Raw genomic sequence first — 25,545 nt, 5'->3', positions numbered from 1 at the left:
AAAATATGCTTAGAATGATCTGAAAAAATGTGGAAGAATATGAGTTATGGGGCGATGATTTAACCGTGTCATTCAGATTCGGTTGCCAACACTAATAACAAATGACAAATGGATTCAGGGAACATTTGTGTGAGCCAAGCTAAGAATGATAGTGTTTCAGATAGCCTCTAGACCCAAAGCAGAATGTTATTTTATTAAACTACATTTACTTTACTACACCAACAGAGATAAGGATGCAGCATGCATATTGTTGAGCTTTGAATAGATTTTCAATAATGCTATCTCGCTTTTTATAGACAGCCGGGGGGAGTCCTTTACCTCAGCAGGAATGATAAAAAGAAATCACAAATGTTTCTAGATATTCTCAACACTTTTTTCCACACAGACTAAAACATACAAAAGAGAATATTATTTTTCTTTTCTCAAACTAAGTGCCTAGTTTTTGCGAAAAGGAAAACAAACAAACTGGTGCTGATTGGACGCTCCCTCGCATTATTACATAGACATTACTTTTTTTTCTTGTTGGTGGTTATTCAACACTGAATAAAGAGCCGCATACCTTTTCAATGCACGAATATCATCAAGGTTCCTTTAGTCATTTGCCATGACAAGAGGCACTACCCTTTCCATCTCTGCCAGACAGGGCATTGGCACACAGTGACTAGCAGGACGAAGGAGGTGCAGCTGCCAAACCCCTGAAACACACCTCAGATCCTCTTTACTGGTTTGTTTCACTATGGCAGTCTGCCTGCCATTGTTGGCTCGCCATTCAAAGCTTGGACAGGAGCTCGGTGACCAGCGCCAGGGATACCCACTAGAGGTGGGAAGAGGAGAACAGTGGAGGGAGATAGTGAAAGAGAAACAGATGGAACAATTGGCAGAGAAAAAGAGCTACAAGCTGAAAGAAAGGGCTCTCCCAGATATTTGGCCGTTCTGTGTCACTACTGACCCATAGGATATACAGTCAAGCAGGTAGAGCAGGTACTATATTATTTTGACTTTTTTATCTAGAGGGATTTTTGTGTGTGTTTTATCCTATGAAATGGCACATAATGAAATACCCAATGTCCACATCACCACAAAGTGAAAATTGTTGATTTGAGAACATACATTTGTTAGCATTTTTCTAATCTCCCTTTTGCATTAGACAGAAAAGAGGAGATATTTGATAACTGACTGCTATCATCTACTGTAGTGCCACATAGCTGTGGAGGTGTCTGCAGTTTCAGCCAGCCATTGTTATTTTCTTTCCTATAATATATGCCATGGCCCCCTGTCTACAGCCTACCATTGTTCCACAAGTTGTTTTTTCCATCCACTTCCAGCAGTTTAACACAGATGTTCACTGTGGGAAGCAGTGGAAAGCTGTCTCTCATTCACTGCACTGTATTGCCCTCAAAGCCCCACAGCCAGCATGTTTGCAGTCTGGTGTGGCATGTCTGTGGGTGTGTTTGTGTGGCAGAGATGATAGGCGCTGTTGAATTTGAATGTGTATGTCTTTGTTTGTGAGTTTGGTACTGTGCTATAACCAAATCTAAACCTATTCCCTAACACTTTTGTTGTGTAATTCTGTCTTGTTTGTTTTCTCTTCAAGGAATCAGTCATCTCTACTTGACCAGGGGGTCTTCTAGTGGATTGGACTTCCTCGCCACCATGAAAGGGTTGGGGACCAACCGCAGCAGACATCTGCCTGACTCCTGTGAACCTTCTCAGGGCCATCCGCAGGCCGTCTACCCCCCAAGGGCCAGCACGCTGACCCGCAGCCCTTACCTGCTGAGCCCCACAATGGAGCACTACGGCACCATGGACCCCCACCTCTATCAATCTGCCAACCAAGGCTCCCTTCCACCAGACTGCATGATGCCTCTCAACAACCAGCTCTCCAACAGCAGCACCTTCCCTAGGATTCACTACAACTCATACGACCAGTCTGACTTCTCCCCACCCGGGGACAACATTGGGGGGATTAGCACAGGAACCATGGGCACATCCATGTCCATGGGCATGGGATCAGGCATGGGCATGGCAGGGCTTGGTGGGAGAACACCTATGATCACGAGTGGCTCAGCAACTATATCACATCATATGACAAAGAGCCAGGCACCACACAGTCTACTGGACTTTGAGAAGCAGCTGCCTGGAGGCCAAGACGGTTTCAGCACGTTGCAATATCATCGAACGTCTGCCGTTGCTGCCGACAAGCAGCGCACAGACAGTCCTGGTCGCATCCGTTACATGCTACACTCAGTGCAGAAGCTCTTTGCAAAGTCCCAGTCGATGGAGGGCCAAACCATGAAAGGAAATATCAATGGACGCTCCACCAGCAGCGGCGGGGGCTCGTCCGGCACCGAAGACGGAGGGAAGCAGAATCGCAGAGCCAAAAGCAAAGATCGGGGTACAAAATCGGAGACGACCGCCAAGCGACGGCCACGCTCCAACATGTCTGGTTATTGGAGCTCAGACGATTTGGACAGCAGCGATTTGAGCAGCTACCACAACACCATGGCCATGATGACTCTGGGGCGTCCACCTGGCCACGACAGCCAGGAGAGCCAGAGCAGATACATCCACAGTGGCTACAACACCATCAGCTCCTCCAAAAGCAGCCATGAAATGAAGTATCAACCCATCCCTGTGCCCAGGGTCGGGGGCGTAGGTGGTGGTGGTGGTGGTGGTGGTGGTGGGCTAAGTGGAACAGCGCGAATGGTAATGAATGATAATGACTATATGAAAGGAGGGTCCTGGTCCACACTGACCATGGGCCAGCCGAGACAGGTGATCCAGAAGGGCTCGGCTACTCTGGACAGGTCCATGCTCAAGTCCAAATCCTGCCAACAGGAACTGACCTGCAACTACCTGCAGGTTGGACGAAGGGTGAGTAGGTCTAAAGTAAATAATAGTGCTTGTACATACCATTTGTTCACACACCTGTTCACAGAGCCTAGCCTGTGTATTAACTCTATCTATCTATCTATCTATCTATCTATCTATCTATCTATCTATCTATCTATCTATCTATCTATCTATCTATCTATCTATCTATCTATCTATCTATCTATCTATCTATCTATCTATCTATCTATCTATCTATCTATCTATCTATCTATCTATCTATCTATCTATCTATCTATCTATCTATCTATCCATCTATCTATCCATCTATCTACTGCATGCTGTCTGTAGGGTGATTGGAGTAGCACTTTAGGTCACAGCGGGGGTGCCAATGAGATCCCGTGTCGTCGTATGCGAAGCGGTAGCTATGTGAAGGCAATGGGAGACCTGGAGGACAGCGACGACTCGGAGGGAAGCCCCAAACCTTCGCCAAAAAGCACCGCTCGCCGCCAGAGCTACCTCAGGGCTACGCAGCAGTCTCTGAGCGACCAGCTGCCCCCACGCAAGTAAGACCAGGAAACTAAGAATGACTTAATTATGTTGAAGCAGGCTCTTCTGTCTGTACATGCTTTGTTTGATGATGTCCTGACTGTGACTCTATATTTATATGTTCTCTGTTGTTTTTAAATGATGGTTTGTAACTCTGGAACTGTGCTGCTGCCTGTCTTGGGTGGGTGGCCTTGATTTTCAACTGACAAAGCAAGCTAGCGAGCGCGATGTGTGCTTGTGTATGGTCATAACCGCGCGAAAGGCCGCAATTTGCAGTAAATAAACGTCCACATGTGTCTCCAAGTGTCTCTGTATGCTATTTAAAAAGAAATCAAGCAAGTAGACTAATAATAACATTAATGAATTATAGGTTATTGCATCACAGAAGGCATATAGGCCTATAATAGAAAAAAAAACACCACCTTAACTATGTTTAGAGTTTAAAAATGTTTTGAATGAAATGCAAACCTCACGCGCGAAAAAATGTCTGTCCCCTAGGGGGGCATGACAGAAAATAATTGAGAACCACTGTTCTATGCGGATATAGGGCTATTTGGATGAAAAGTTTGTGTTTGAGCCGTAACAATGTGTGTTTATCAAAAACACCCAGTCACTCGTGAAAACACATGAACTTATCCCGATTGGCACAATCTGTTAGCGATCAAAAGAAAATAGTTACACCACCCTTTTTCTGTGCGGACAGGAAGGAAAACTATAACGCCCAACCTCACCCTGCCACTATGCAGCAAAAGGAAAATACATTTTACAGTTTGTGTTCATTACAGTATGAACACAAACATACAGTCCTCGCTGCCCTATGCAAGCAAATAAATTAACGGTGTCAGACCCCTGTTGTCCTCCATAGGCCACCCTTTCCATCCTTCCTCATCTGTGATTCACCTTCCAACTGTTGGACCCTTAAAGCATCGGTCGAGCTAAGGAGATACAGGTGTTGTTTAAATGATATGAAAGGGTATTTTGTTTCCACTCAACCAGTAAATCACCACAAATCGGACTCATATCTCTGACTGACTGCCATTATGTCACAGTAAGTTACATGATTTCTCAAGCAGTCATTTGTGCAATATGTGATGCAGGTGCAATTGGACATATATAATAGCTGAGTTGCCCTTTCATTTGTATCTAAGGCAATGTTAAGCCAATAAAAGCAAGACAAAAAAAGTGTGCATATTTCTGGTTGGATCAGAGATAGAGTGTTGATGTAAGAAACTACAACTACATTTAACCGAAACAACAGGGCATCATCTTGAGAAACACAGCCACAAGCCTACCTGCCATACCCATCCTTCAACATACATAAATGAAAGATTTCAACTCCCTTTAAAGTTTAGATTGTTAAGGCTTTATTCTTCCTTAAAGCGTTATTGAGTGACTAACCCCCCTACCCACCTTCCCACCCCCCCACCAATCCTTGACCAACCAACCCCACTCTCTTCCGGTCTGCTCCACCCTGATTGGCGTGAGCAGCAGAACCCTGGATTACAGCATGTTGCAGGGGGAGCTGGATGCGCTGTGGTCCCCCCTCCACAGTGTGTCCTCTCTGCACCAGCTGAGCAGGTCAATGAGCAGGTCAGTGATAGGTCTGTTAAATTACGTCTCAGGGGGGTGTGGTGCCCCGACGCTTTTGTCTGATTGGAGCAATCTACAATCAATCATTTTTGCACCGCCCCCCCTCAGATGTCGGTTAAGTCAGTGGCAACTCCCAACTGCCTAATTCATGCCCTGCTGCACAACAACTGCCAACCCTCCCTTAAGCTTGTAAATACCATCTGCCCAGTGCTTTTAGGGGGAAAAGAAGCTGAGTTCGACCCTACTCAAATGGGGGTGATGAGGGTACATCTGCGTCATGGCAGCCTACTGTCATGTTGTAATCCATGTGTGCCAACAAAAAATGTCTAAAAAAACATGACTGTGAAGCTGCTGTTTGAATCAACCTAAACATGTTCTTTGTCTGTGGGACCATGATGGGCACTGAGAGCTGTTTACATGCGCCGCCTGACATCACTGGCTTTGCATGCTCACGTGCTACAATGATCACTGCTGAGATGAAAAAAAATTAGATGAAATTGATTTTGATCAAGATTTTGATTATTAACCATGACTCATAAACGGAAGTGGAAATGAAAGGGATAACTTGACAAACAACCTTTTTCCTGCCTTTTATCTCTCTTTCAATTCCCGGTTTTGCCATTCATGTTTCCCTTCGGCCTTCTTGTCATCCTATTTTAATTTGTTATTAACCAACCATTTTTCCAACATTTTCCTGAATATACAGTATCCTCATGCACTAAGGACATTGCTTTCAATTGTATCCTCAATTGTATCCTTAACACATCTGCTTTATCATGTTTTTTTCCCCCTCTCTTCTTACTTCTTCTTCCCAGCTGTCTTCCGTCTCTCAGGGAGCTCTCCAATAATCGCAGCCTGGACAACCTAGACTGCATTGGGGGCACAGGCTCGTCTCTGCCACCCTGGGATGACGATGACTTGAGCCAGGCGTGCAGCACCTTGGGCAGACGTAGCTGTATGGGACAGGTCAGTGCTTGCAAAGGGCAGGAGAGAGACGGGGCATATTGAATTTAAAGCCAAATGATGACTTTCTGTTTTCTTAGCTCAGCGGATATTCTTGCAATGAGTTGAGAATACAGTTTAAAAAAATTTACATCACTTAGCCCCTAGCCGAGTTTCTACTTTCAAATCCCTAGTCAGTTTCAAAGGCCCCTTTGATTGCCTTGAGCTAGTACTAACACTCATGTTCATATTATAATTAGCATTTTTTTCCACAGCTACAGCTTAAATGACTTCCAGTAAACAAAACGATCCCTGTTTTCCAAATGTATCTCATATCAATGTTATGAATCTAAAAGCCAAATGAGTGACATTGGTAGTTTTTAGTCTAATTCATCTTCTTACATAAGAGGTATTAGCTTCCCGCTGACAAGGTCACTAAGATGATGAACGACTGTGCAGAGTAGCTCTGATCTTTTTCAATGCTCTAGTCTAGTGAGGCAGTGCAGGCTATTAGTACAGAATTTTCACAGAATATCTGACAGGTCACCAGCATCACAACAAATTATGGTCCAAAATAGAAATTGATTGCTTGTAATTTGCATGCACAGCAGCATACCAAATGAATCACATATTCATCATACTAAGGACTTGGTAACTTTTTCAAATCAAAACTTACTTTGAATTTAACATTGCTCCAAAACGTTGTATGGATGTAACCACCAGAGATTCTCTGCCTCGTTTTCCTTTTGTGCTGCCTCGCTACAAGCGCTCCCAGGCTGTTTCTGTCAATCAACAGAATATGAAATCCATCACCTTCAAGTCTGATTTTTATACTCTCAGAAGTACCAGCTTTTTATGAGTCACTCTATAAGTATTGCTTGAAAAACATTTCAAAGTGATGTCTCTTGCCTTTGGATTTCTTTGAGTTCCTTTAAGTTGACAACTCTTACATAGAAGATCATGTAGGAGATGTCAACTAAAAGGAAAATGCAGTTTACAGATAAAAGCAGCAGCACTGGTGTCACTAGAGTTAAAGAGCACTGTGCTCTTCTTCAGTACTTGGCTCTTATTGTACCCAATTTGCACACCAATTGTCGACCCTTTTGGTGCCATTTAATTGCATCCAATAAAAGTATGTGTCACACAGGCACAGACTGTATGGTGTAGTATGCACCTCTACAGAAAACATCCAGCCGGGCAGTCAGTTGGTCACCTCGAGTGTGGGAGCAGCTAACTGTTGTTCTCCGTGTTACACTACACTATGCATGGGACGATAACCAGTTTCAAGGTATACTGAGGTATGAAAAAGTCAAGGTTTCAATACCGCCATTATCTCTGTCAAACCGTTCTAAGGTACAAATTAGATATTAACATACAAGTTTACAGGATATTAACATACAAGTTTATTAATGTTCAGAATATTCCTGAATCATAACCACTTTTGCTAGAAGAGAAATGTGTAGAAAGTGAGCATTTCTCTCTAAAAACCTTGCTGAGCTGCTCACTTAAAGAACTGCTTTGTTTAGAATAATTAAATTATTGAATGTATTCTGTAATCATAGAAGTTTATTAATGTTCCGAGTATTCTATATTTCAAATAACACATTTGAGAGCTGTAATCACAATAGCGGGAAACTGTGGTATTTTTGCTTAAAGACCTATTCCACCGGTGGGAATATGAAGGTGTTTTGAACTCTGAGATCCTATGTAGTATAAATGTGCAAAAATGATAGAAATTACATTTTCCCATGTGTGACATCACACATGGCAAATTGTAGGGTTAGGATTAACAGGACAGCTGGGCCAAGGGAAGAATAAGGAAAGACTGAGGGAAGAAAAACCTCATTCATTACATTATAATAGCGATTTTACAATGATAGAACGCCAGTTCCATATGGGTGAAGTATTCCTTTTAAGGTTATCATACCGTCAGAAACTCATACCGGCCCATGTCAACACTACACTACTGCTACGTCTTTTAACCAATTCCTGTTCTTTCCTTTATATCTCCAGCTAAGGGACCTAGAAATGAGCCATCACTATGAGGACCGCAGCTCGGAGTCCACATTCAGAGATTCCCGTTCCCACTCTCAGGACAACCCGGAGCCTCCAGACCTGCCCATGGCCACGTGCTTCCGATCCCGCAGCCACAGCTACCTGAGAGCCATCCAGGCCGGATGTTCCCAAGACGACGACACAGTGTCAATGGACTCTGGCTGCTCACCACCTCCCATTGACACCACTGTCCGCACGTACAACACCAGCACTGGTGAGTGACTGGCTACCAAAAAAACAGATGATATACATTTCTGGAAAAAATTAGGAGACCAGTCTGGATTTTTCTTAAACCTTCATCTCTACATAACTTATTGATAAATGCTCTTATTGACAAAAAATGTATTGGAATTTTGTAGAAATGTTGTCAGTAGTTTAAATGATAAAACAAAAATGTTCATTCTACTCACAACATATGCCTATAAATAATCAAATGAGAGAATCTGAACATTTGGAGTGGTCTCTAGATTTTTTCCAGAGCTGTAAGTATTGCAAATAAAAGTATTGGAACTGATACAACCATATACATAGGGAATTAAGATGTAGTGGTATGTGTTGGAAAACTGAGATCAAACCAATTTATATATAAAGATATAGTATATCTGTTTGTTTGTTTTTTGGTTAAAATAAAAAGTTACGAAACCTTTCTTCTTGACTCAGACACATGGGCCAATCACCAACTTTTGTTTGATCTGTGTTTTTCATAACAATACTACTGCCAATGCTCCCAATAGCTTCGGTCCTGGGTTGGGGCAGTGTAGTCATCCAAACTTGCAAACACCTCACCATTTTATTTTTTAGCTCAAACACAGCCTCTTTTGCCCATGCTAGACGGAATTTCTACACAGTGGAAGACATGGAAAGAACAGTTTGGCACTTACCTGATAGCCACTGGCTTGGACAAAGCCCCAAAGGAGAAACAGCTTGCAATTTTTCTTCAGCGTTTGGGGAAAGACAGACCACGCATCCTACCCGCACACACAGGTAACAAGTTGACACCAGCTCCTAACCCTAAAAAAAAAAGATGTTTATCATTGTTACACTTCAAGAAAAGAGCAGCCATGGTAAGTGATGTGCACACAGCTACAGTCGAAGTTGTCAAAAACCTCTGCCCCAGATAAAGCATCACTATTGAGCTTTGGTTATCTCCAAAATTACAGGACACAAACGGCACAAGAATACCCAAAATGCAATGTGTTTGTTGTCTTGATGTTACATGTTCTTTAGCAGATGCATTGTGAATGTGTGATATGAGACAAATAAGACATAGAAGCTTTGTACTGGTTGTTGACATCTGACTGCTGCCTGAGTTCAGAAAGGGAGCGTTGAGACTGTATGTGCATCTGCTTGGCTTGAGTTATTATTGTCATACATAGAGCATCCACCGTGTGGCGCTCTTACCCACGGTCTAGTAGTAGCAGGGAGCGTGTGCTGCCTTCAGGCCAGTCAAATGTTCAGGTTCTTGTTTGATATCCCAACGATTTGTAGGATAGCCTTCATTTTTGTTTGTTTGTTAGTTCTATTTGGTTCAATTAATCTACATATTTTGAAAGCTAGTCATGGTTGATTTTTTTAATTATAATTAGAAAATTAAGACAAGCTATTTGTACATAAAGCCAATAGGACTAGATTGTATTTCACTCCTTAGGATTGTTCGGGTGATTTTATTATGTACTGTTCAGTTTGAATAGTGCATTTTGATGGACCAACATATGTGTTTCCTGTGTTCAAGTGTGATGTATCAGGCTACAGCCTTAAATACAACAGGTTATCCAGTGTGGAAAGCAAAAAGCCCACAACACGCTCCAATGGTGTTCAAACTGTGTTTTGCGAGAGTGTCCGAGGCGCTCCTGAATGCATCATCAGGCACGCCTCCCTCGAGCTCAGACCAAGCCGGTTATTTCTTCTCCACTGCCTTGACAGAGAGTGAGCGTCCACTCGACTGCTGCCCTGAAAATATTTTTATAAAGTGTTTATTCTACGCACTGCTGTGCTCTGTAGGCTATTTATCTGCGCCTGTCAGGAGGGTAAGTGTTTTAACCGTGTTGGTAGTGTGTGTTTTGTTTTTCTAACGTCAGTAGTTCGGCTTGCTTGGTGACTGGACGCTCTTTAACGTCGTATAGGCTATAATAAAGTAATAGCCATACACTTAAGCAGGTGCTATCGTCCACTGTAGGCTACCTTCAGATGCATTAAAATAACACAAATATTAGCCTATTCTTGACCTAAGTAATGTATCTCTGTCCATTTGTCTGTCAGACTCATATTCAGCACTGAATTAACACTTTAATGTGCCAAGTTTCCGCGTCTAATCTATTGTTGCTATAATTAGAGGACACGGCTAATTTGTCAAACATCTTTTATTTAGGATGAATTTGGTAAATGAAGAGTCAGAAGCAAAAGCTTTAAAAAATCAAGCAGAACCAAGAAATTGTTTTTTTAAATTAGGAGAATGAACCCATTTGACTTGAGACAGTTCTGTCATCAGTTTGATGTCTGTAAGCTCCTAGCCCTGTCATCTCACTGAGAGACTTATTTCCTCACACGACTCATAGAAATGTTCTTTAGTCTTTCATTGCTTCCAGTGATGCACTCTTTGATGCACTCTTCTTTTCCTATATAAATTATTGAGTATTGTATTGCCATCCCTATTATGTGTTCAGTAGCCTACAAAGTGCTTTGTTACTGACATCAGAAAAACATGTCCCCCCCACTATGTGTGCACTTACATCTGTGACCCTCCGCCTTAGAAGTCGGTATAATGGGGTTGCTGTTCAAACTGCATGGGCACAGGTTGTATGTAGTCAGTGTTTCCCGCAGGATTTTTTTCAGCAGCAGTGGTGTGTTCCCCCGAACCCTCTTGGTGGGTCCGGGGGCAAAGCCTATCAAAGCTACTTCTTGTGGGTCTGTAAATTGGAAAGTTGGCCTTCTGACGGGGATTATTCTAGGGCTGCCCCACTTTTCTCCTGTGTATCGGAACATGGATTAAATCCCATTTCGAGATCCAAAAACAGGCTGTTGCTACACTTTTGTAGCCGTGCTGTTGTTGAAAGCTGTTAATTGATTGAACAATACAGTCGGGTCAACTGGCTGGCAGCAGGCAACATGGCAAGCAATGCTAAACTGTTCAACAGAGCATCACCATCCAACTTTGGTCCTTGATTGTTCCTGCTTCTGGTTCAGCCAACCAACTGACCACAGAACAGCTCCACCAATCCTCTTTAAACTGAATGTATTTTGTTGCCTGTCAAATAGTTCAACAGGCTTTAAAACACTACAACCAAAAACTGGCATCCGGAGTGTTTCACATGCCCCACAGTTATTGTGAATGTTTGACCATCCTCAGATACACTTAGCCACATACACTTGAAGTAAATAATCAAAATGGGAGGCAGATTGGACAAGGGTTTGTCAGTGAAAGTAAATCTGTGTGCCCAATGAGAGAATTAATCTATTACAAGTATGTTACTTGATTTATGGCAAATATTATGACATGCAAGGTGCTTATTTTAACTTAAATGTAATCTGTATTAATACAATATTCTGACTTTGGTGGGTGGTGCATCTTGATGTCTTAGTTGGACACTTTTCCAACATTCTCGTCCATGTAGAAAAATTGTCTATCAAAGGAATTATAAAAAAAATCCAAAAAGGCAATTTGCTATTTAGCCCTGATCCTAAAAAAAAATTCTTCCTAGCTACCAACCGTGATGTCATTGTGGGAACCCTGGTTGGTTAATTATCTCTCCGCGGTCTTCCCTTGGCAAACCGTAAAATGTTATTAACAGGGAGGAGACAGACTGCCGTGTGGGTTCTCCTGGCACACAGGTTCACTAAAGCTTCCTATTTCCATGTTTATTCTTTCAGTTTGCGAGTATTTAGCCAATACCTAATTATGTTAGTATGTACTCCACTCCACTGCATCAGTGGTAAATTGAAATAACAAAATATAATTGAGAAAACATTACACTTGTGCAATTTGGAATTTGGAAAGCAGGCGTGGGCTTGAAAACTGCAGTAGCTTTTGCAACTGATTTTCTTTTTCCAGGCCTTGAATATAACATCTTGAACCCAGGCTGTCTGTGGACAACAGAACCACTGTCCAGATGGCATGAAACCAGCACAGCTCAGCGCCCACTCCAGATTCCACTCAAGCATTCTGGCGCAACGCGTCTGTTTGTTTTCTGTTGTTAAATTCCCTTCTGTAGAGCAACCAATATATTAAGCTTCTTTTACACAGACATATTCTGCTCAATAAGGATGCAACGGTGCTTGGCTTCATGTCCATTTTTGTCGCTCTATTCTTTCTGTGGGACTGTTGAGCGTTAAGGTTTAGGAAAGGCTTTGTCAGCAGTTGGTACAATTGTCAGCAACTGTCTGGAACACACATTTCACGGATGTGTTTTATGCTTGCACAGCTGTGTATGTTTGTGTGGCTTGAGTTCTGTTAAGTAGGCATATACAGGAAACGCGCTGAATTACAGCATGTGCCACTTACTAACTGTGTCCGCTTGTGTGTGGGAGGCATTTTCTGCATTTTAACAGACATTTACCAGGAATCAGCTAGATCATGTTTCTACGCTGTCATCTATTGGCTTAACTGTACATTTCTGTTTTTACAACCGGGACTTTTTAGCTCTGTCCATCATTCTATCACTTATTACTCCCACTGCTGAGATGTAGAGTGTGAGAAGCCAGTAGCTACAGTCATGGTACAGGAGCGACAGGTGATGTGGTTTAACTCCAAACAATTTTTAAAACCTGTCTGATCACTCATGTGGCTGTCCTTTGCATGCCATCATTATGCTGGATCTATTAAAATCACTGCGCACATGCTGCAAATATGCAATAACTGTATTTCAGTTGATATTCTATTCTATAGTGTTTGTATGTGAAAATAAACTAAACTAAACTCCCGGTCAATTTGGTGATATGTGATTAATGTAATGCTTTGAGTGGGACATTTTTGCTGACTTTTTGAGGTGCAAAACATGAGGACCATTAAAGCTTCAAAATTAAAATATGCAACGAAAGTGCTAACATGTTCAGCAGATATCATTATTACCGTAACGTGTTGGCATTTTGGGTCATACATGTGTTGGAATCATACACTAAAATATTGTACAGAATGATATTGTTGACCTTATGATGGAGGTGTATTGAAAGCAGTGTTGGAGGAAGTACTCAAACACTTTAGTTCAGTAAAAATAGCCAGACAAAATGTACTCTAGTAAAAGTAGAGATGGTGGTCTTGACCAAAGTGGTGGACCAACGTTGGGTATCTCTTGGGAATGTTTATTTCTAGTTTCAGGCCAGCATACAGCATCAATATATTTGTGATAAGCTTACTGTAAATCAGCTGAAATTATTGGCCCGGACTTCTTTTATTGTGTCCAGCCAGACCACTTTATCCACTTTCTAATCTCACAGGCAGCTGTCAGTTATGATTTTGGGGCTTGTTTCTGGTGGCTAAAGCAGATTCTGTGGTATTAAGACTCAGGGTTGAGATCCGTTCAGAATGATGAAAGCGTGATGTGACACTAGGAGTGCTGCAGGGCAGGTGTCCAAACACAGTCACATGGACACACACACACACACACACACACAGACAGAGTTGGTGACAGCTATCCTGCAGACTGCCATGCAGGATTGGAGCCGGTGAATCACAAAGCTGCCACGCCAGTGACAGCCCTATTCTGCCCAGCTTGTATCTCTGTCACAAGATGGGATATGGTCGGTAAAAAAGCTGTCTCAGCAGGTTTTGCCAAGGCAAGAAGAGTGGTGGTCAGAGGATCCTGGATAATCCATGGCTGGTGACGTGTGTTTTAGCGATGACGGATGCCTAAGCTGCAGTTTCTTAAAATACAGGATGCCAAGAGTGTGGGCTGTTTAAAAATGATGACAGTTCAGTCTGAAATATTCCTGAGATGCAGTGGTTGACACTTTTCTTTTTTTACTATCTTGTGGATGGGGATGTCTTGCATGGTGAGCAGCACACTGGCGAGTGATGGTGGTTCCAATCTTTATCAAGTGGAGCTGAGGATGTGTTCCAAGTAGCAAATGGTCACATTGAGGGAAAGGGAAAGCCTTTGTAAAGCATGCATCATTTAGCATTGGAGTTGTTTTGTACTGTCAGCTTATTATTTATAATGAGGGTTGAACATCTGAAAGGGTGTGTGTGTGTGTGTCCAGCTTTCTCTTGTTTGATATGAAGGCACAGCTAAGGTCTGGAGATGGTCCAATTTTGGGTGTGGATTTCGGGTTGTCATCTCTGTTGTTTGCAGATGGTGTCAGCGGCATCAGAACCGTTTGCTGTATCTCAGCTGGGACCAGGGCCAGCGTTTTGGGTTTGAGTTTGTTTTCTCTTTTTCCTGAGGGGAAAAATGGATCTAGAGTAGAGTTAAGGTATGTTTAAGGTACTATTTATTAATAAGGATAAACCGATCCAAAGATTGGACACTGATCAATATCGGCTTCTCACTACTTTTGCACAGTGTTAACAATGGTCTTACCACTTTCATTTTCAAACAAGCAGAATAATCAAAGCAAAGCCCAACCTATGCTCAACTCACTGAAAATGTAGTTTAACACAGCTGGAATTTACTGGGTGATTTTTCGTTAAAACAACAGCCAATGGGTGAATGCAAAAGCAATAGCGTGCTTTACTAAATAATTAAGGAGCGAACCCACAAAAGCACAGATAGTTAGTTGAAGAAGAGTAAAACCAGGAGGACGGTAAAGCCAGTCATGGTGCATTATCATTATTATCAGGCTAATACAATTCTCTGTTATAGCTGACTGAAAGCAATCTGACAAATCAAATCATATAGTTCAAGAGTTTAATCTGACACGAAGTAATGTGTGGGCTCCGGTTTCGTAATGGATGAAGTTTCATACAGGTTACAGATAGAGTTAAGAAGGGGATTAAAATGAACAGCAACCCTTTTGTTTGAGCGATTTCCCAGCAGCTCACATGCTCGCTGCAGGGCTTTTTGAAAATCCCTGATGATTTATCAAGATGTCGGGCTACAACATTAAATAAAAGCGACATGAGGGCGGCATTTAAACAGTATTTGCTTCATGAAGGGAGTTTTTCTCTCCTGGGACTATTTATTATAATATCAGTATACACATATGCAAATACCTTAAATCTAGGGATTAGATATTGTGCCTGTGGAGGCTTTGTAAATTACCAGAATCAATAAAAATGACAAATAGAGTTTTCGACACAGCATTAAAAACAGATGTCAAAATGTGTCCATCCATGTTGTGTGTATGTTACTTGGGAACACAGATTGTGATTATAGTATGACATACTGTTCACATTATTACGTAATTTAATTGGAAAACAATGTAATGTCATTCGTATATCCACCATCTGGGGTACTGCATTGACAGCAGTCTGTTTATAAATGCTCTCTGCCATAGTTTAATCTGGTGGGAGGCATTTAGGCTATGAAGGCATTAGCCACTCATTTCTGGGTATTACAGTGTGCTCTACTCTACACCATAATCGTGTGCTTGTTATAGCAAAAATGTCCAAGGTGGCAATTACAGACTCATATCTTCAAATGAAATGATACAGCCTCAATAACAGGTATTTAAATAGTGTTGATACAAAACCAAGGCTGTTCTGGTTCTTTGCCATATCTACGGTTTGTTTTTATGCTTTTATTTATAGAAAACTTTATTTCTCTCTACTCAGCAAAACAGTCTGTTTCCCACTCTGCACTAATTCTCCTCTTGTGTTCTTTAACGTGTTGTCAGCTTTCCACTGTTTTTTTGCTCAGCGTGGTGTCAAATGAAGCATCTGTTTAAGGGATCATACACTGTACTGTAGTAGCCACAGGTCATAGTGTTAAAGGAAAATTCTCAGCTTGGATTCTAAGTTATAGCATCCCAATATCAAACTCTGTCTTTACTGAGTGAATTCCTGCTCACAGACAGACAGGCCGTTTCTGCTGTCACTGATACAGGTTCAGAGACTGTAAGGGGAAGTATTGATTGAGCAGACAGTAGATTTGGTTCAAAGATAAGTGAATGAGGGGCTCTATTAGTGGTGAAATAATGTAGGATGGCATGCAGAAAACAGAGAAATTAAGAGGATTTTTTGGGCCCGGGGAAATCTAATCCACATAAATGTTCCAATTGTAAGGAGCTCAGCTTTACATTTTAACCCTATCACTTTTGGTATATAGGCCTATAGAAATGATAAGCAGTGTAAAATAGACCAACATTTACAGAGTAAAACCTGTCTGTCTTTTTTTTCTTACAGTTTTGTCTGTTACATCCCGTTTTTGAGGAGCCTACTTTGTTATCAGTGCCAGGCTCTTTCCTGTCCACTAAACCTGACACGCATTTGTTTTCACATATTTGCTCTTAAAATTGTTAATTTTGCCAACTTTATGTCATAGGCCTACAGTATAATGCTCCTCATAGACAGATTGTGTGGTTTCTTTCCCTCCTCTGTCTCTATGGTTAATGTATGTCACTACTGCTTCCTTAATAGCTGGCTGGCATTATTTGGGAGTGGTGCGGATAGATACATGTCCTCATTAGGTGTTCTCAACCATATTTAGACCTAAGAGTCTGATGATCAACAATTAGCTTTACTGATTCAATAGCCTGTCTCATGATCGAGGCTTTGAAGTGTGGGTGTGTTATGTCATTTTAGACACCTGTGTGTGTGTGTGTGTGTGGAATGGTATGTTTGTTCAGTGTCCCGTCTGATTAGATTTTCCGCTTTACGGGACGCTTCCCTCAATGCTGCTGGTGTTCCAGCCTTCCTCCAACAAGGTCCCTGTGTATTCATGTACAGTATGAAGTGTTCTAGTATGGACATGCTGAGGGAACTCATTTGTCAGTTCTCAGAATGACGCTGTGAAGCAGTTAGGATGGATTGAAGCTGTTTTTCAGTAAGGCAAGGCAAGTTTATTTATATAGCACGATTTAGACACAAGGCAATTCAAAAGTGCTTTACAGGGGCATAAACATAAATCAAGATTAGACAGAAAATATTGAAGTTGCATTATAGAGATAATAGAAGCAAAGAGCGAAAAACAGGAGGGAAATTGTTAAAAATTAAAATAAATTGCATTTAAAAGCAAGCTAATAAAAGAAAGTACAGGTGTAAAGGGAAACATAACAACTTGTATTGCATTGTACTGTTTGCTTGTATTTCCTGTAATCGACAATTTTTTTGGTTTGAGTTTCACTCTTCTGCCTAGGCCTCAATGATTTCCTTCTGTCGTTTGCCATCCTTTATTTCCCCCCTCTCATTTCTCATGTCTGTTCCTTTTTTATATCCCCCTCTTCTTCTTCTCCTCTTTATCTACCTCAGTCTCCACATGCATCACCACCTGTAAGAAGGTGGCCCCTCCACCGGTGCCGCCCCGCACCACCTCCAAGCCCTACATCTCTGTGACGGTGCAGAGCAGCACAGAGTCAGCCCAGGACAACTACCTGGACCAGCAGGACAGGAGGTCCGAGGTCAACAGCCAGTCCTCCAGCCACGCACACAGCAACTCCTCCGACAGCCTGGACAGCACGCGCGCCAACAGCCTGGCCCGGGGCATCCCACGCCCTCCGCACATCATCCCCACTCCAGTAGCCATCCCGAGAGAGCCCATAGCCCACACCATCTCCACCTCCACCTCCTGCAACGCTTCCACTGAGACCGCTGACTCGGCCGTCCAGCATGACATTTTAAAATCGGGAGGATTCAATAGAGTCAATCTATTGGCAGAGGAGCCTCTAGTGGCACCGGTACCCAGGCGGAAGCTGTCCTCCATCGGCATACAGGTAAGGAGGAGTGGGATGGTTGCACTTATCCAGGGCGGCTACTCTCTTAAATCAGTGCTGTTAAAGGTGCAGTGTGTAAGGGGATTGGTATTTTTCAGGATAGACTTTGTATAAATGGACAGTGTATAATGCATACGTATGTTTGAATTACTTTATAATCGCTTAAGAATTAGCTTTTTACATAGGAACAGGGCCCGCACCACAAAGGCCGCCATTTTGCACCGCCATGTTGCTACTGTAGTAGCATAGAATGGACTAAATTAATGGCCTCACACGTTTTTATATAGTGGATTTTTGCCCGGAAATGCACCTGTTGAAAGATGAAGAGTAAGTAGTGCTATGGAAGAATAACTAAATACATCTTCACTTCATTAATTGATATAGTAGAAAGACTTGCGGCAGTGGTGGATGATGCCATCTTTAGTAACTAGCCGAAATACAGCTTTATTACACACTGCACCTTTAACGTATACCAAAACAGCCTAAACCTATTCTATAGTCTTTGTTTCTGCAGTGCAGCTCATTCTGCCTGTTGAGCTTGAATCCTGGAGAAAGATCTTTTTTTTTTAGCAGTAATCCTCTGTGGTGTGTCACCCCAAGCCCAAAGAATGTGCTTCCAAGCCAAAGGTCCTATTAGGGTGAACATCCATGTGTCATTAGAGCTGGCTGTATACTTAAGTACAGAAGGCAGACGATGCATATTTGTGTTCCCCCCTCAACCATAACTCTCTGGCCTGTATTTGCTGAGATAACATTTTCCAGAGCCTGCACATTAACAGAACTCAGACAAGGGTAACCATGAATAGGGACACTCACTTGAAAAACCAAGTAAAAAATTACAAGTTTATAACAAGAATGACAAGTTTATAACAAGGAAATATAGGCCCTGCATAACTGTGCTTATGCTAGCTTCAAATCAATGTTCTGGGATCTGTGATGTGTCATACAAACGTAGGACATGTTGACCTCGTCACAGATGAGGCCCGTTATAACAGCTCTGTGTATTTGTTCTCAGGTTGATTGTATTCAGGAAGTTCCACGGGAAGAGACCCCGCCATTGGCCAGGTTTCAGTCAATTGGAGTACAGGTGGAGGACGGTTGGCAGTAAGTCCTCTTCCTGTCCTTGTAACAACGTGAGGAATTTATATTATAGCCACACATACTACTGACTCTTCTTTCCATTTACACAAGCCATGATGTGGGTGTGATTATATCTGAAAAACTATCTTTGTGTGTTGTCTGTCTTGGTGGTGTTAAAGTGAATTTCTTAGCATGAGCATTTTTACTATTTACACTTCATCATCTCTGCTGACTGTATATTTGAGACCCTTTTTTTCTAAGAAATGAATGCTGTGTACTACTTTGCATTCTGTGCCTGTGGTGATTTTTGAATTCCAGGAAGTTCCGGGACCCACTCATTCCTACATTCTCTTGCATGCTGCGATTAGTGTTTTGTTATGAAGCAGCTGTTCTGAGTCCTGACTGATACTCTTATCGACATAGCCAGCTGGACAAGAGTTCCACCCACGTTTTTGTTGTTTCTACACACATGCCTGCTATGTGACAATCCATCAGTTGTTACAATTACAACACATGGCCTATGCTGTGTGTTTTTTTTCTGATGTTTTGCTGTTCTTGTCCTTCTCTGGTATTGTTTAAGATTGTCCACTGATCATATTTCACTTTCTGACTTTTAAGCATTTCCTCAGTGATAACAGGGAATGGAAATTTGTGTTGATATATTCAGCCCATTCTTCCATCTGCCATGTAAAACCAAGCAGCTAGACTCTGATAAGAGATCAGGTGTTGCTAGCCTAGAGTGCTCTATTATCATATCACAAAAAAACCCAGTCTCGGATCGATCCTGAGTTTATTTATATCTACATTGACTGGCAGAAAGGACTCTGTGCGGAAACTAAAAGCATTGCCTGTTTGTTCCAGTAATGGAGACGATCATCGTTGAATAATTGATCGTCTTCTTTGTCCACTGTTGTGCACATAACAGTGTACAAAGAACACCAAAAAAAAACAACTGGACACATTGAGAACTGTAACAGTGAGTCTCACCCCCCGTTTGTTTTCAGGCTCAGTCGCTCCAGTAGCATGGCCTCGAAACAAGAAACAGACTCAGACACACAGGACGTCCCTGCTGTCGTCACCACCCCCCATATCAATAATGCCAAACCCTATGAGAAGAAGAAAATCATGGTCAATAGTGCCAGCCAATCCACAAGCCCCCCCGAAACGGCACGGCACTCTTTAGACAACGGAAACACTATCGTGGACAACACCACCACCACCACCACTTCTCCTCCGCCGCCCCGGCAGATCCTCAAACGCTCCACCACGCGAAGTAGCTCTTCATCTTTCTCTGAAAGTCTGGACCCAGCTCTGGACCCCTCGTCCCTGCCCCCTCCAGACCCCTGGCTGGAGAGCGGGAATGGGAGCAACAACAGCAGCAGCCTTCCCCCCCAAGGCAGTGGAGGAGGAGGAGGGGGGACGCTGTGTCGGAGAGACGGACACTGGTTCCTCAAGCTGCTCCAGGCCGAGACGGGACGCATGGAGGGCTGGTGTCTGCAGATGGAGCAGGAGACCAAAGACAACCCGCTCTCAGAGGAAGGTAAGGCTGCCAACCAGGGTATACTCTCTATACAACTACAAGAGTGCAGGCCAATTAACACAAATTATCGTTATTATTTTTTGGCAAAGAAATAGCAGAAATAAGTCTACAGTCAAAGAATTGCTAAAGTCAAATGTGCAGGTGCTTTTGACTGAATGCTGTATCTTGAGCCCCTTCAAAGGTGCACTATGCAGTTTCAGGGGAGGGGGGATTTGTTTACATTTGCAGTGTCTGCAGTTAGTTCAAAAAACACATTATCTACATGTTATTATTGATCATTGGTCAGCATAAACAAAAACTAAATAAATTTGAGGCACCTGGAACCAAACATATTGTAAGTCTAGAATATGTGTCTGAACAAAACCGCTGGCCCTGCTGCTGTAAACGACAAAAGGTGAAACAGTAACTTTTCAGGACGCTTTCTAACTTCAAACAGCGTTCCAGTGATAACATTGTCCTCGGAGTAAAATTTGTTTATTCAGTTATGAGGATATTCCTAAGAAAATATTAACTTCCCTGACACACCCTTTTTTCAGTCTTTCAAGGGCTAAGTTGCTTTCAAAAAGGCTCCATTCACACCAAATCAGGGGTTATGGCGAAAAACGCAGGTTTTCCCATTCAAATCTCTTGGCTGCGGTGGTCGGTGATTTGGTGTGAACGCAGCAGCAGCCTAAGTTAGAACCCTACAGTAATACATGAGCTCTGTTGGAGCTTTCTGCCTCAGACCCCTACAATCATTCTATCAAGACATACAGTATACAGCATGGAGGGAATGAGACTGTAATACCTGGGGTTACCACACACAGGCGGGCCTGTAATCCACAGAATTACACAAATCTACTCTGGAACTGATTAAAACTCCAGATTAGATTAGGCTTCAACGTCAGCAGTGAACACACACACAGCACACACTAACAAAAAACAAACAGTGGGAAGACTTTCCTGCCAAGTTCATTCTTGAAGAAATGTATGATCAGGGCTCTGGGTGGCTTTGAGGACATATGTGGGTTTTTTTCTTACTTTAAAAAAAAAAAAGTGTGTGTGTGTGTGTGTGTGTGTGTGTGTGTGTGTGTGTGTGTGTGTGTGTGTGTGTGTGTGTGTGTGTGTGTGTGTGTGTGTGTGTGTGTGTGTGTGTGTGTGTGTGTGTGTGTGTGTGTGTGTGTGTGTGTGTGTGTGAGCCTTTTTTTCAGGGAAGTAGACTGCATTAAATCTGACGCAAACCAGCACTCCAGAGCTGGGTCTCAACACACTATAATCACATTGACATCATTTTGCAATCCCATGATCAGATAGGAGTCCCAATTTTGTCAGGGCAGATGTTTGACCTAGTTTTGACACAGCAGCCGACTGGCATAGTGACCACTGACTAACAGACGGCTACAGCATCTATACAAGCTGAGATGCCTCTAAAGAGGATAACATGTTGTTCAATACTGTGTAATCCCTTTCCATGCCACCCTGGTGTGATGGGTGGGCAATGCATTGCAGGGTCCACCTAAAAGTCTAGACGTCTATAGCAAGCTTTTGGTTTGAATCAAACCCGAGTTGTGTATGTTAGCCGTTAGAAATTTGGTGTAGTTGAGGTTATTTCTGTTCCTTCCTTTTGAAAAGGCAGATATGGGGCGCTTGTGGTGCAGTGGGTAAGAGCGCCCCCAGACCCCGGTTCGAATCCCGCCCGGGTCAGTTCTCTGCATGTCTTCCCCTCTTTGTCCCATTTCAACTCTGTCTTTACAAGTCTGTCTAATAAAGCAAAAATGCAACAAAAAAAAAATCATATAAAAAAAGAAAAGGCAGGTATGTAAATATGTTCTAACTATAGATGAAAACATTGAGTTTCTGTGCAATTCATACCTGGAATAACAGAAACTCTCTGAGATAAAGAAAAAGAAAAATTAAAAAGATCATAAATCGAATTGTCACAATTGTGTGTTGTTTTATCTCCTCAGTGCTGGGGAAGGTTCGCAGTGCAGTAGGAAGTGCCCAGCTCCTAATATCCCAGAAGTTCCAGCAGTTCCGGGGACTGTGTGAACAAAACATGGTGTGTGTATATAACCTTTCTGTGATACTTTTACTTTATAAGTCTGCACGGGCATGAAAGTTAGACTCACATCCGCGGTCTGCAATCCAATTTGTTTTTAAGACCCAATGTTATATTTAGTTTATTCTTTATTCTGCGAGATACGCTTGCCTCTATAGATAACGGGTTCCACACAAAAGACAACTGAATAAGATGGGAACAGCCATGATACACATCATAATTGAGCCTGCACAGAATAAAGCATGGCGCTCCACCAGCACAACATATAAGGAGCTTATAACACGCCTTTGAGCCATTCCTCTCAGGTGTTGTGTTTTACTGGAAATGGCATTATACACTTTACTACCAGCACAAGACACTATAACACTAAAGCATCTACCATCGCTGAGCCATCCGTTTTAAATCAGCTGGTAAATTAGGATCTTCTTCGCCGGCTTCACTGATCAGAAAATACTGATCTATAGCAGTACCGGCAAACAGGTACAGTAAATAATTATATAACGTCAGAATAAAACTGAGAAACTTTCATTGTGCAAAGAGAGAGATCAATTTCTAAGTGTCTTATATCTGATGGTAACCAAACAGTTACAGTCCCTTTACAAAACAACGTTACAATATGAAAATTAAGACAAGGAGCCTGAGACTTTTGCAGGGCCCGGGTCAAGCAACACACCACAGAACAAATCACAAGAGGATTCAGATAACACAATCACTAGGCACATCAACTGCTTAGTAAAGATTGAGTGTTATAATTGCTGTCCTATTTAGACATTATTCCCCTGTAGAGAAACAATTTTGCCTCAGCTAAACAAATCATCAATGCATTGATATCCCTATACTTTATACACTCTCCTGACTAAGCCATCTTCTCTGTATCAGTGTGACAAAACACTTTGTGTTATTGTTGTGCTCTGCTGTTTCCCTAAACTCCACAGGTGGGTTGGCAAGATAGGGATGGAGCACATGTGTTTTGCCAAGACTGTCAGGTCATCAAAGCAGTGAATGCACAAATAAATGCCTGCCTGGAACATTACAAAATAAGTCAAAGCAGGATTTGCAAAAGAAAATAATCTAGTTGTAACACAGCTCCCTCTTGTGATGAATATGGAAATGGCAGCACTTGTTGACAAGTACAGTATGCAAGTAACAGAGTGCAGACGTGCAGCACAGTAATAAGCCGCTGTAATAAACTATTACTCATTGCCGTTCGTCTCGCAACTGCCGGCTACCTAATAAAGACAGAAAATCTTATCTAATATAGGCATAGGAGGCCTTTATAAATACAACACACCATCACTATAGTCAAACCTAAAGCCCATGCACAAATAGGATGATATAATTAAATCAAGCAAAATATCGGTAGAATCAAGTCACAAAAGTTCTAAAAGCAAAATACACAATTCTACAGTGACATTTGATGGACAAATGATGGAATTTAATTTCAATTAGATGAAAGCAGCGCTCATAGAAATACACAAATTCACAAGTCAGTACAAGAGTTTTGGCATCTCTCTGATCAACCGTTTCCCTTTTTATCAGTTGCAGAGATAAGGCATTAGTTTGAACTACATGCTGGCTTTTGTAAAAAGTATTTTGTTCACCTGTTTGGGAAATGTAATGATATACCTTTTCCCTATCCTGTGAGTCTTTTTACTCTCTAACATACTGCACTTCATACATTCTGCCCTTCAACATGCATACTCTCTCTCCATGGTTCACGGATTGTTTATTCATTATAATCCCCCTCTCCCTCTGTTGTTCAGAATGTGAATGCCAACCCGCGGCCCACGGCCCAGGACCTGGCTGGTTTCTGGGACCTGCTGCAGCTCTCCATCGAGGACATCAGCCTGAAGTTTGACGAGCTCTACCATCTCAAGTCCAATGACTGGCAGTCCGTACCGTCTGCGGCTGCCCAGTCGCCCCCTGAGCGGAAGGTACTTCCCACCCCTGCTGCCCAGTGCCCTGGCTGGGGTAGGAAAGCCGCCGTAACCGGCCTCTCTCCTCCCACCAACACCACCACCATTTCTCCCACTCTTTTTTTTTAACCTTCCCTTTCGACTCCCACTGTCCGTTCGTGGGATGTACTCTAACAGGGCCTCCGTGTCCAATACAAAGGGGCCAGAGAGATCCCTTTAGGCATGCATGGGAACCTTTATCTCAAAGAGGGCTGTCGTTGGTGTGTTTTTAAATGGAAAGCCCTGATTTGAGCATGCTTGTCTCACTTACTGATGTGTGTGTTGCAGTGGAGCATGGCTAAGATGCGCCAGCTCATGGGGACCGAACAGCATGCAGCTTTGCTGTTCCTCCTCTTCTTGATTGTCCTGCTTTTCTTTGTGTGTAACTCCTCTTGTTTCTTGCTCTCTCTCTTTCCTTTCTCTGTCTCTTTGTGGGTCCGTTTTGCCTTGTATATGTCTGTGTGTGTTTTAACTGTTGTAGCTGAGGTACTATTGCCTTATTTTGCTTTGCAATGCAAATGCATTGACTGTGCGTCTTGTGATCCTTTTTTATTGTGCTTCACGTTTGATCCAATTAATTCATGTCCATGTCCTTATCATATAAATGACTGTGTTTGTCAAAGTCTGCCTAATTGTACCCGTTGTCTATCAGTGTTCTGTTTATAACCTCCTTAATCCACTGAATGTTATGTCAAGCTTTAAAAAAAGAATCAGAACGAATCAGCATTGGCATAATGTCTTTGTCAAAGTCCTGTCTGCTAAACCTGAGCTGACCTCACAAACTCACTTGTCTTGAATCTGTCTTTTCTCCACCTGTCTTTGGCGATACACCATGTCTACAGGACGAGGAGAAGGCAGCGGTCCCTTCAGCTTTAAAGAAGCCCGGTAAGGGACGGCCATCGCTGGGCCGCGAGAAGAGTGCAGACTCCTCCTCATCCCCTACTTCTTCAGCCTCGGCGGAGAAGCAGAGACAAGAGGCTCGCAAGCGTCTCCTGGCCGCTAAGAAAGCCGCCTCCTTTCGCCAGAACTCGGCCACAGAGAGCTCGGACAGCATCGAAATCTATGTTCCCGAGGCCCAGACTCGCCTCTGAGAGAGAGAGAGAGAGACAGTGAGAGGGGAAGGATATAAGGCTCACATCAAAAGGACGGATAAGTGTCCCTCT

General features: G+C 42.6%; 1 protein-coding gene across 1 annotated transcript; it reads left to right on the top strand.

Annotated features, from left to right (window-relative positions):
• Window positions 1–1,653: 1,653 nt before the first annotated feature.
• On the top strand, window positions 1,654–25,545 carry dlgap4b (discs, large homolog-associated protein 4b; the record flags this gene model as incomplete). Its single annotated transcript, XM_080027045.1, has 12 exons — window positions 1,654–2,874; window positions 3,187–3,398; window positions 4,870–4,971; window positions 5,787–5,937; window positions 7,927–8,182; window positions 8,800–8,952; window positions 17,309–17,769; window positions 18,785–18,873; window positions 19,854–20,389; window positions 22,336–22,427; window positions 24,191–24,361; window positions 25,225–25,545. 12 exons carry the CDS (start codon window positions 1,654–1,656, stop codon window positions 25,471–25,473), a joined length of 3,693 nt encoding a protein of 1,230 aa, XP_079883171.1. The 3' UTR covers window positions 25,474–25,545.

This window comes from Ammodytes marinus, assembly GCF_949987685.1.
Source record: "Ammodytes marinus genome assembly, chromosome: 4".
In the NCBI taxonomy this organism is placed as follows: domain Eukaryota; kingdom Metazoa; phylum Chordata; class Actinopteri; order Uranoscopiformes; family Ammodytidae; genus Ammodytes; species Ammodytes marinus.
Note: the sequence above shows the minus strand (reverse complement) of the source record. Positions and strands in the feature narration are given on the sequence as shown.